The following is a 12427-nucleotide window of genomic DNA, read 5'->3' on the forward strand; positions in this document are numbered from 1 at the left end:
ACGTCTCCGCCTCCACAAACACCTTCTGACCAATCAGAATAGAGAACTATAATGGACTCGAGCGCTTTATTTTATTGAGAATCTAAATCAGGAGTCAGACCACAGACAGGTACAGTTAACAGAGACATATTTATCATCATTATACACACAGACAATATATTAGAACATTAAAAGATTTTTTTTTTTTTTGGAAAAAAAACCACATCATATTTAAGACATTGTAGTTATTTCCCACTGATTAAAGAATCTAAAAATATACAGTCAAAGTGATTTTTATTTTTATTTTTTTTTAAACCCTTATGTATCAATACAGCGGCTTGCTGAAAAATCCTGACCTCAGTATTAAAAGCTCCTGTCTTTGCATTTTGGTTGAAGATGAGTGAACCACATAAACTTCATCACTGGGGGAAACTTTATTCTCCTGTGCTGTTATCTTTTACTCTGCAAAGCTTTGATTGTAATATTTTAATAAAGAATTCAAAACTCACAGATAAACTTGATAAAACTTCAGATCTTAAAACGCGAACGTGTATTTTACATCTTAGAACACAAGCAGAACAATCTAATTCCTTCAAAAGTTTAGATTTTATTTTTATATAGTGTGACGTTAACAGGTTTAAAATGTTGTTCTGTACTGGCTTTATTACTGTTTATTAGTTATTTAATGAGAGGTTGCTGAATATGAAACAAACAGATAGAACTTTATAACGCTAAGGTCACGAGATATCATCTGATCATTTTCTTTTTCAATTCTACTAGTTTCTTATCTGAGAGTTCATTTTGAACATTTCCTTTTTTATTATTGCAAAATGACTCCTCTGTTTTAATTAATAAATGTACAGGAATTTTACATAAAACACTACACACTTCATTCTGGATCACACAATCTCACAGATGTAGAACCAAACAACCAGTGGAACCCAATCCCGGCGTATAGAGGCTGAGTGAAAGTGGTGTGGACTCTGTGGAGGAACTTCATCGTGTCAGAGACACTGTAGAAGGACAGAGTTCCTGCACTGTGATCCACATACACTCCTATTCTGGAGGACGATGGAACCGTGAGATAAGTCTCAATGTTGTTGTGATAGAAGATGAGAGAAGAAGAAGAACACCACAGACTCCAGGACTGATTGTTGCCTCCAAACTCACATTCATTACCCAGTCCTTTCCTGTTGAGGTCTTTATATGAGACTGATATGGACACACCATCACCGCTCCACTCCACCTCCCAGTAACAGCGTCCACACACACTCTCCTTACTCAACACCTGCCAGATAGAGTCAAATCTCTCTGGATGATCAGAGTACTGCTGCTGTCTCTCACTGTACCTCACCGCTCTGTTCTTCTCAGACAGAAGGAGGTAACGATGTGCCGTGTTGGGATCCAGAGTCTGATAACAGAAATCTGAAATAAAAGAGAAAAACTAACTGAACATGTTGGGTTTGATTCACAGAATATATTTATGTGAAGAGTGAGAGAGCTGTGTGTATATGTAAACCCCCGTGTGTCTTTGTTCTGTGCGAAGTATTGCGTCTGTGTTTTCCACCAGTACTCTATTGAGCTGTTTTGATCCTTGTTCATAGTTCCATCGTTTTTTTTCCTGTTTTCGTCCTCACGTTTCTGATCCTAGTTCTGCTTTTTACTGCACTTGCATCCGTTTCCACCCAGATTATGTGACAATGTGTGTGTGCACGTGTGTGGTGCGTGTGTGTGTGTGTGTGTGTGTGTGTGTGTGTGTGTGTGTGTGTGTGTGTGTGTGTTAGACGTACATTTCAGGAAATCTTCTCTGGTCTGTGGCTCTGATGGTGAAATGATCTGAACTGCTGCAGCTGTGGAGAGAAAAATGGAAAAGAAGACAAAAAGCATCATCAGTGTCATGTAATTTACGTAACGGAGGTTAGGACGGATGCAAGTGCAGTTGAAGACATTTATTAGAGAGAGGCAGGCAGACAAATCCAAAATGGTAATCAAAAGCGTGGTCCAATAACAGGCAAAAGGTCAGGCGATCGGCAGACGGGCATAACACAAAACGAGAAACAATATCGATAAACATGACTCGAGAACGAGAACAAGGAACAACCGCTTGGTAAAGATATAAACAATACGACGCAATGTGCTAAAAGACACGAGAGGTTTAAATGACAAACATAATCATGGGTTAAACACAGGACAGCTGAAAACAATGATGTCACACATTCGGGAAACAACGATGACAAAACAGGGGCGGAGACAGAACATACAGACATAACAAAAGCATTTGTCCAAAGTAAACAAAGTCAATGTCACTGAAGAACCAAAAGCGTGCGTTCGCTAAGAGCTCGCGCATCAGGCTTGTGCTTCAGTTTTCCGAGCACGCTGCAACACTGCAGCACTAACTCGAGGGGAAATCGTGACAGAACCTACCTACCCCCCCAGAACACACTCCCCTCCCCTGCCAGTCCTGGCCCTTTGGGCAATATGTCTTCAGCTGAACCGAGTGGCATCCTCAGCAGAGCAGGAAGGCAGAGCGACATCCTCAGCAGAGCGGGAAGGCAGAGCGACGTCCTCAGCAGAGCAGGAAGGCAGAGCGTCGTCCTCCATCGACTCTGTAAGCTGAACTTGGTTGACTGTGTCAACAGACTCAGGCGTGAGCGGAACGTGGTTGGTTGTGTCATCAGACTTGGGCGTGAGCAGAGGTTGGTTGTCCGTGTCAACAGACTCGGGCATGAGCATAAATTGGTTGGTTGTTACTTCAGTTTCAGGTGTGAGCAGAGCCTGGTTGGTCATGACGTTGGTTTCAGACTGGAACCTGGCGTGGAAGGTCACATCGTCGATCTCGGACTGGAACTCGGCCTGGAAGGTCACATCGTCGATCTCGGACTGGAACTTGGCTCGAGAGGTCGCCTCTCCAACCTCGGACAGGAGCTTGGCTTGGGAGGGCGTCTCTTCGACCTTGGACAGGAACTTGGCTTGAGTGGTCGTCTCTTCGACCTCTGACAGAACCTTGGCTTGAGAGGCCCTTTTTTTGACCTCAGACCAGAACTTGGCTTGAGTAGTCGCCTCTTTGACCTCGTACAGAAACTTGGTTTGGGAGGCCCTCTTTTCGACCTCGGACAGGAACTTGGTTTGAAAGGTCGTCTCTTCGACCTCAGACAGGAGCTTGGCTTGAGAGGCCGTCTCTTTGACCTCGTACATGAACTTGGCTTGAGAGGCCGTCTCTTCGACCTCAGACAAGAACATGGATTGGGAGGTCACCTCGTTGACCTCTAGCAGGAACTTGACTTTATGCTGGAGCTCTGGGGATGAGACCACCTCGTGGGTCTCATGCTGGAGCTCTGAGTATGAGACCTCTTCGTGGGTCTCATACTGGAGCTCTGGGGATGAGACCGCCTCGTGCGTCTCATGCTGGAGCTCTGGGAATGAGACCGCCTCGTGGGTCTCATGCTGGAGCTCTGCAGAAGAGACTACCTCATGGGTCTCAGGTTGGAATTCTGGAGATGAAGTCGCCACGTTGACCTCCGACTGGAGCTCGGCAGGTAAGACCACATTGTGGGTCTCAGGATGGAGCTCTGGGGAGGAGGTCGCCACGTTGACCTCTGGCTGGAGCTCAGCAGATGAGACCACCTTGTAGGTGACAAGCTGGAGCTCTGGAGCCGAGGTCGCCACATTGTCCTCCAGCTGGAGCTTGGTAGGTGAGACCACCTCGTAGGTCTCAAGCTGGAGCTCTGGAGCCAAGGTTTACATGTTGACATCCGACTGGAGCTCTGCAGAGTGGACCACATAATAGGTCTTAGGCGGGAGCTTGGGGGAGGAGGTCATCCAGTTTGCCTGCTCATAATAGGTGGTGAACGGCATGGTAGGTGTTTCTGTGAGGCAGGCCTCCCCCAACAGATCCTCCGGGACAGCCCTGGATTCTGGACTGCCGAACAAAATCAAGAATGGTCCCACAGACTGAGTTACATTATCTAGTCCACTGGATCCCATGGCTTCTAGATGCTGCGCCCACTGGCGGGCTGAGCCAAAAAACCGGGACAACATGAACCTTATACATTGCTTCTCACTGGGCTTGGGGTCCGTTAGGCTTGACATATAAATCTGGCAGTCAACCAGAAAATATTCAGGGTAGCCAAAAAAACCCCCATCATACCGATCTGGGAGATCGAGTAAAGTCCAGTGCGGAAACTGGATCGAATCCAAGGCGGGGATGGTTTGCTTAGTGTGACGTCTCCTTTGTCTTCCTGCTGCATCCATGGTGAGGCGTAGTATTATGTCACGTAATTTCCATAATGGAGGTTAGGACGGATGCAAGTGCAGTTGAAGACGTTTATTAGAGAGAGAGGCAGGCAGGCAAATCCAAAATGGTAATCAAAAGCGTGGTCCAATAACAGGCAAAAGTTAGGTGATCGGCAGACGGGCATAAACAGGGCAAGGCAAAACACAAAACGAGAAACGAGAAACAAAGTCAATAAACATGAATCGAGAACAAGAACAAGGAACAGCCGCTTGGTAAAGAGATAAACTCAATACAACGCAATGTGCTAAGAGACACGAGGGGTTTAAATGACAAACGTAATCATGGGTTAAACACGGACAGCTGAAAACAATCATGTCACACAATCGGGAAACAACCAATGACAAAACAGGGGCGGAGACAGAACATAACCATAACAAAAGCATGTGTCCAAAGTAAACAAAGTCAATGTCATTGAAGAACCAAAAGCGTGTGTTCGCATCGGGCTTGCGCTTCGGTTTTCCAAGCACGCTGCAGTATTGTAGCGCTAGCTCGAGGGGAAATTGTGACAATCAGGTTGTAAAAGATGGAAACAGGTGAAAGTGATGGAGTCGGTTTATTCATTTTAAATCAGTATTTTAGTTCAGTGTCAGGTGAGTAAACTGTCTGCAGAAAAGAAAGCAGGAGCAGTGATGAGAAATAACACGTCACAGAGCGAGTAAAGACGTCCATCGTGGTGTTTCTCCAGCAGGAACAGCTCCCCTTACCATGTGGAAGGATTTTGTTGAATTCCTCCTCACAGAATTCCTCGAGTCTCTCCTTCAGGTCCGAGAGAGAATTCCTCACTCCATCAAATGAGAGATGTTGACGGTCAGTGATGCTGGATGTCTGAAACTCTGCTCTGTCTAATGAAGGAGACTGACGTCGAGAAGCTAAAGCCTACAGAAAGCAAATTAAACTTCAAACAAAGATAAACAGCACGCACAAACAAAGTAGTATGAAAAGTAAAAGAAAAGAAGAAGGGAGCACTCAGTGTCTGTAGATCAGACAGTGAGTGTTACCTGGAGGAAATGGATGTGATCGTGTGTGTGTGAAAACTGCTCCAGCTCAGTGACTCTCCTCTGAAGATCAGCGATCTCCTGCTCCAGTTGCTCCAGGAGTCGTTCAGCTCGACTCAGTTCAGCCTTCTCCTGAGCTCTGATCAGCTCCGTCACCTCCGAGCGCCTTTTCTCCATGGAGCTGATCATCTCAGTAAAGATCCTCTCACTGTCCTCCACTGCTGTCTGTGCACTGAGCTGTTAGGAGACACACACAACAAATGGAGGTTAACCCTCAACAAACTTAACCCTCATTCCGTCTCTTACTGGGCCTCTAAACGACTCGTTGTCCATGTTGTGTGTGTTTCTAGGAGCAGCTCTGTCTCTGCTCACTGCTCACCTTTATAGTGTTCACAGTCTGTTTCAGCTCCTGCACCTTCTTCTGCTTCTCCTGGATTCTCTGCTGGGATTTCCTCCGCTCCTTCTTTAACTCACTCTGAGGACACACCGATTTTATTCATCTTTAAACTATAATAATTGGTTCCACATAAATGTCAGTTAAAAGTACATTCATGTTTCTCAGAGCTGTGAATGTTATCACACCCCTGTACACAAAGCGAGCTCCATGAAGACATGGTGTGTTTAGGTTGGAGTGGAAGAACTCGAGTGTCCTGCACAGAGCCCTGACCTCACCCCCACTGAACACCTTTGGGATGAACTGGAACACCGACTGCACCCCAGACCTCCTCACCGTGTATCTGAATAAACACAAATTCCCACAGCCACGCTCCAAAATATAGTGGAAAACCTTTCCAGAAGAGTGGAGCTTATTATAACAGCTTTAATTATGTTTGTTTTACCTCAACGCTCTCTCTCTCTCTCTCTCTCTCTGACCAGATTACGACTATCACTGAGGATAAATTTAACACTCTGTTAACCGGAACACATACAATTTTTACCGAGCTTTTACAGATTCATATAACTGACTAAAGCACCTGTTTCTAGATGGAAAATCTCATTAAGATGATTTAATTCTGGACAGATTTCTCTTTCTCACCTGTTTCTCGGCTCTTTCTGCTGTGACTGTGACGGTGTCGTGTCCTTTGTGATTATCCATCGTACACAAGTAACAGATGCAGGTCTGATCGCTACGACAGTAGATCTCGATTGGCTTATTATGTTGAGAGCAGATCTTCTCTTGTAGCTTTGCAGAAGCTTTGATTAATGTGTGTTTTTTCAAAGCAGTAATTTCTAGATGAGGTTTCAGATGAATTCCACAGTAAGAAGCCAGACACATCAGACAGGACTTGACGGCTTTATGTTTCATCTGGGTGCAGAAATCACACTCCACATCTCCAGGTCCAGCGTAACAGTGAGCAGGAGAAGCAGCTTGGACTTCAGTCTTCAGTTTCTCCACCACTTCAGCCAGCATGTTGTTTCTGCGTAGAACAGGCCTCGGAGTGAAAGTGTCTCTGCACTGAGGACAGCTGTAGACGCCCTTCTGATCCTCCTGATCCCAGCAGTCATTAATACACACCTTACAGAAACTGTGACCACAGGGGATCGCCACCGGATCCTTCAGGAGATCCAGACACACTGGACAGCTGAACTGGTCCACTGAAAACTGATCTGCTGAAATACTGGCCTCGGCCATTTTCCTGCACCCACACACTGTGAACGAGAGAGATCCGTTTTGTTTTTTCTGAAATGAGGAGTTACTTCCTGGTTCTGCGTGTCTGTGCGCGTGTGTGAGAGGGAGAGAGATAGAGAGAGAGAGAGATTGAGAGCGAGAGAGAGAGAGAGAGAGAGATTGAGAAAGAGAGAGAGAGGAGGAGGAGAAGGAGGAGGAGGAGCTCAAATGCAGAGGGGTTATGAATTCTACTTCTTCTTCTTTGGGGTTTTACGGCAGCTGGCATCCAAATTGTTGCATTACTGCCACCTTCTGTCCTGTATTATAGTCCTTTTATTTAGTCATCTTTCCAGTCCAGTCTTTCTTAAGAAATTAAACAAACATGTCCTCCATTTCTTGCTATCTGCACATTCTAATATAGCTTTAATATTGCCCTCTACCCTTCCTATTTCCCGTAACTGAGTCATCACTTCCTGCCTTCCATGAGTGAATTTTCCACATGATATAAAAATATGTTCGACAGTCTCATCCTCATGGCATTGATCACAGAGTCATGTTGGATGTTTTCCTGTTGTGTGAAGTGTGCTGTTGAGGTCGCTATGCCCCGTTCTCAACGTTGTTCTTGTACTTAGTACCAGTTAGTGAACATTTCAGTCAACACCCACATGACAGTGTCAGGATTTGGCAGTGGAGGTGGATGCAAGAGTAAGTCATTTATCATGGAAAACAAAAACAAAATAGACAAAATCATGACAACAAGAACCGTCAACAGGAACTATGGATACGAAGCAAGACACATACAGACTATAGGACAAGAACAAAACACAGCAGATACTACAAGAACGAAAGCTTCAGTGAGACCCTGAAAAACTGGAACTCAAGTAGTTTTGCTAGTGAAGGTGAAACATTAAACAAACGAGTGTGTGTGTGTGTGTGTGTGTGCGTGTGTGTGTGTGTGTGTGTGTGTGTGTGATCTGTGAACCCTATCTGTCATATATCAAGGAGGTAACTCTGGACTTCATTTCCAAGCAGCCACTGCACCATACTACATCACTGTCACATGACCACCTGCACTTGTATCACGTTTCTCTTTAACAAGCACTCCTATATATAGCCACCTTTTGTATGTTTAGTTTTGCCACAGTATTTTGCCTCGTGTTATTGTGTCTTTGTTTTTTGTCTGTTTGTTTATTAAATGTTTGAAATCTGAGATTGCTCCTGTCATCTATCTTTGTAATGTGACAGAACTAAAGACCTACAACCTAAGCAGCGGATCACCATGAAATACCTGGGCTTCACTCTACCACCTATGTTCGCGGAGAACTATGCCACGCCACGCCAACAGGAGGAGGAGTACCAAGCTGCGCTACGTAAGCAGCAGGAGGACATGGAGGAGTCCGGGTACAAGTGGGAGCCTGTTAACTGGGCTAGTACCATCTCCCACCCTCCCTCCCTTATTTTGGATCTAGTCCAGCAAACGGAGTCAGTGGAGAATGTAAGTCAGCCTCCCTGCTCGTCTGAGGATGCCGCTCAGCCTTTCGTTCAGCTGAGGACCTCGCTCAGTCACCCTGGTTGGCTGAAGACGTTGCTCCATGTCCCGACATACCCAAGTGCTCCCCTCTGTTCGCCAACCCCGCGCACAATGCCGCTGTGCTTGCCTGCTCCGCTGAAGAACTCACCCTGCTTTTCTGCACCGCTGAGGGCATCGCTCGGCTTTACCGCTCAGCTGAGGAAGGCACTCCGCTTTTCTGCCCAGCTGAGGACGTCGCTCTGCCTTCCTGCTCGGTTGAGGATGTCGCTCTGCCTTCCTGCGCAGCTGAGGTCATCGCTCTGCCATCCTGCTTTGCTGAGGACGTCGCTCTGCCTCCATGTTCCGCTGAAGACGTCGTTCCTCTTCTTTGCTGCATGCCGTATGTCACTCCTCCTTCCTGCTCCACGGAGGGCATCGTTTCCCCCTCTTGCTCCGCGGAGAGCATCGTTCCTCCCTTTGACCTCGCGGAGAACCTCGCTCCCCTCTGTGGCCTCGCGGAAATCTTCGAGCTTCCCTCGGGCCTCGCGGAGAACATCGCTCCCCTCTCCTGTCCTGCTGAGGAAGTTGTCTCGCTGTCCTGCCCCGCAGAGGACGTCGGTCTGAGCTCCACCCCGCAGAGGACGTCGGTCTGAGCTCCAGCCCTGCTGAGGACGTCGCACTGAGCTACAGCCCCGCTGAGGACGTCGCTCTGAGCTACAGCCCTGCTGAGGATGTCGCTTTGCTTACCTGTTCCGCTGAGGATGTCGCTCTGCCTACCTATTCCACTGAGAACGTTGCGTTGCTTTTTTACTCCGCTGAGGACGCTGCTCATTCTCCTGGTTCAGCTGGGGACATTTTACCCAGGGGGCCAGGACCACCAGATGGAGGGAGTGTATTTTGGGTGCTCCGGGAGAAGTGCCCTGGGTGGGGTGGGGGATCAGTCATATATTAAGGAGGTAACTCTGGATTTAATTTCCCAGCAGCCACTGCACCATACTACATCACTGTCACATGACCACCTGCACCTGTATCAAGTTTCTGTTTAACGAGCACTCCTATATATAGCCATTTTTTGTACTGCTTCCTCGTCTTATGTATTGTCTATCCATGCTTTTGTCCACGGGTCAATGTTTAGTTTTGCCACAGTATTTTGCCTCGTGTTATTGTGTCTTTGTTTTTTGTCTGTTTGTTTATTAAATGTTTGAAATCTGCGATTGCTTCCGTCATCCATCTTTGTAACGTGACACTATCACAACCCTAACCCTAGGCAAGACCATGTGTTCATGTGACTTGCAGTCATGACTAACTTAAACACACAATTCTCCAGCAAGTGAAGAAAGAAAAAACTTAAAACTTAAAGAAAGAAACTAATCAGGAAAATAACAAAAAACATGAGTATAATAAAGACAGGAAATTATGCAGACAACCAAAGAAGAAATTCTGTATGAAAAGTCGGACGCCCTCTAGTGGACACAATGATAGTACTGCCCCTGGAGGCCGTATTTCTTCTGGAAACGGAATTAATGTCATTCAATTTAAAATTCCCAAAATGGTAGACATGAAGAAAGCAGAATAAACATAATTTTGTAATACATGTTTGTTAGTTAATGTGTTAATTAACATATAGGGGTATCAATATATATCAATTTGATCCCTAAATAGATTTCCTGATGGATTCTTCATAGTATCCTGATAGTTTTGTCCTGGTGAGGAACTGCCTGCAGATAAAGGCATTTTTGGAGAAGGGTGCACCTGACCAGATTTAAAAACCCGCTCTGTAAAACACAAACAAATCCTATATAAAGAGCTGAATGTAATGGATGTGTCCTCAGAGTGAGTTAAAGGAGGAGCAGATGAAATCCCAGCAGAGAATCCAGGAGAAGCAGAAGAAGGTGCAGGAGCTGAAACAGACTGTGAACACTATAAAGGTGAGCAGTGAGCAGAGACAGAGCTGCTCCTAGAAACACACACAACATGGACAACGAGTCGTTTAGAGGCCCAGTAAGAGACGGAATGAGGGTTAAGTTTTAAAAAGGACCTCCGTTTGTTGTGTGTGTCTCCTAACAGCTCAGTGCACAGACAGCAGTGGAGGACAGTGAGAGGATCTTTACTGAGATGATCAGCTCCATGGAGAAAAGGCGCTCGAAGGTGACGGAGCTGATCAGAGCTCAGGAGAAGGCTGAACTGAGTCGAGCTGAACGACTCCTGGAGCAACTGGAGCAGGAGATCGCTGATCTTCAGAGGAGAGTCACTGAGCTGGAGCAGCTTCCACACACACACACGATCACCTCCACTTCCTCCAGGTAACACTCACTGTCTGATCTACAGAGCCAGATGTTCCTCACACACTCTCTTTAAGTGGTCTGATTTGGCCTGAGATCATTCGTCCCTCTCGTACACCACTCTGTTTCCAGTCTCTCTCTGTTTTATACGGACGTGACGACTCATCCAGCATTACCGTCCATCGACATCTCTCATTTGATGGAGTGAGGAATTATCTCTCGGACATAAAAAAGCAATTCTTCAACAAAATCCCTTCATATGGTAAGAGGAAGTCAAGTTTCCCCAGATACACAGAAATGATTCATTGTACTTATCTAACACTAGATTCATTTAGATATCAAGATGATCATTTGGCCAGTATTCAACATCGTACATATCATTTCAAATATCGTTTAAAGTCCAAACGCCGCGTCTCCTAAAATCACACTCTGATCATTGTATATTATTCCACCTCCATTTTGTCTCTGTCACAGCGGTTTGGATGAATTTACCTTCTGAGCCAAAGACTCGAGAAGATTTTCTACAACGTATGTATACAACACACACACATACTGAAATCTGAATTTTGATTGGTCAGGAGATGTTAAATATCTTTTATACATGAATATGCTATATATATGAAAGTGAACAACATTCTATTCGTTTTCTTTCCTGAAGTTTCTACAAGAATCCTCAAACAGTATCGTCTAATCATGTAATCTCCTGCTCTCTCTCTCTCTCTCTCAGACATATAACGTGTGAGGAAGTGAGAGTGTGAGAGAGTTTAAATATAAGGCATTAATGAGTTACCGGTCTAAATATGACCCACTGTACGCCATGATTAATACACGATAACCTTTATTGCGTAACATTTCTTTTCTTTCAGATTTCCGTTATCTGACTCTGGATCCCAACACGGCACATGGTTACCTCCGTCTGTGTGAGGAGGACAGAGCGGTGAGACGCAGTAAGAAAGAGAAGTCGTACCCTCGTCACCCAGAGAGGTTTAACTCCTTCGCTCAGGTGCTGAGTAAGGAGAGTGTGTGTGGACGCAGCTACTGGGAGGTGGAGAGGAGCAGTGACGGATGTGTGTACATCTCGGTCTCGTATAAAGGGATCAGTAAAATAGAGCCACCCAGACGGACTGCGTTCGGGTACAACGATCAGTCCTGGAGTCTGGTGTGTTCTCGGGCTCCGCTTTCTTTCTATCACGACGACATTAAGACCGAGCTCGGAGTTCCATCATCCTCCAGAATAGGAGTGTATGTGGATCACAGTGCAGGAACTCTGTCCTTCTACAGCGTCTCTGACACGATGAAGCTCCTCCACAGAGTCCACACCACTTTCACTCAGCCTCTATACGCCGGGTTTACTCTGTGGGCTCCTGACTCAGTTGTCAGGTTTTCCGATCCACAATAACGTAGAGATAATGTACACTATACCATACTGAGCACTACTGAGTTCTGGCTGCTGACTGGTCAGGAGGCGTTGATTAATTCTCTATAACAGCAGCTCTGACAGTAGCGCAGCCGCAAATCATTAGATACTAACCAGCTGCTGCGACATTAAACCCACTTATTACACAAAGCATGGACCGAAGAAACTATTCATCTCATAATTAATCAATATTATTGATATTATATTTATTATACATTTAATATAAATAAAGGAATTGTTTAAAACGAATTAGGTTTTTATTGCAGCCCAGACATGATAAATGTGGGCAGAGATAGATTTCTGTATTTTAATAGAACGTATAACGCTGTCGTTCTCCAACG

General features: G+C 45.6%; 1 protein-coding gene and 1 long non-coding RNA gene across 2 annotated transcripts; one reads left to right on the forward strand and one right to left on the reverse strand.

Annotated features, from left to right (window-relative positions):
* Positions 1 to 110: 110 nt before the first annotated feature.
* Positions 111 to 7076, reverse strand: LOC108275310 (tripartite motif-containing protein 16). The gene is made up of 6 exons (XM_053677291.1): positions 6305 to 7076; positions 5648 to 5743; positions 5272 to 5505; positions 4978 to 5149; positions 1770 to 1829; positions 111 to 1404 (listed from the first exon to the last, which is right to left on the reverse strand). Exons 1-6 carry the CDS (start codon positions 6899 to 6901, stop codon positions 869 to 871), a joined length of 1695 nt encoding a protein of 564 aa, XP_053533266.1. The 5' UTR covers positions 6902 to 7076; the 3' UTR covers positions 111 to 868.
* Positions 7077 to 10850: 3774 nt separating this feature from the next.
* Positions 10851 to 11646, forward strand: LOC108257794 (uncharacterized). Its single transcript, XR_008393764.1, has 3 exons — positions 10851 to 10931; positions 11144 to 11197; positions 11536 to 11646. It is a non-coding gene; the product is annotated as an uncharacterized LOC108257794 (long non-coding RNA).
* Positions 11647 to 12427: the final 781 nt, after the last annotated feature.

This window comes from Ictalurus punctatus, chromosome 2, assembly GCF_001660625.3.
Source record: "Ictalurus punctatus breed USDA103 chromosome 2, Coco_2.0, whole genome shotgun sequence".
Classification (NCBI taxonomy): domain Eukaryota; kingdom Metazoa; phylum Chordata; class Actinopteri; order Siluriformes; family Ictaluridae; genus Ictalurus; species Ictalurus punctatus.

Coding starts and splice junctions, on each gene's coding strand:
- LOC108275310 (XM_053677291.1), bottom strand. CDS start 6,901: ATGGCCGAGGCCAGTATTTCAGCAGATCAGTTTTCAGTGGACCAGTTC. Junction 1,830..4,977: donor CAACAAAATCCTTCCACATG/GTAAGGGGAGCT, acceptor TTCTCTCCACAG/CTGCAGCAGTTCAGATCATT. Junction 1,405..1,769: donor CAGAGAAGATTTCCTGAAAT/GTACGTCTAACA, acceptor CTTTTATTTCAG/ATTTCTGTTATCAGACTCTG.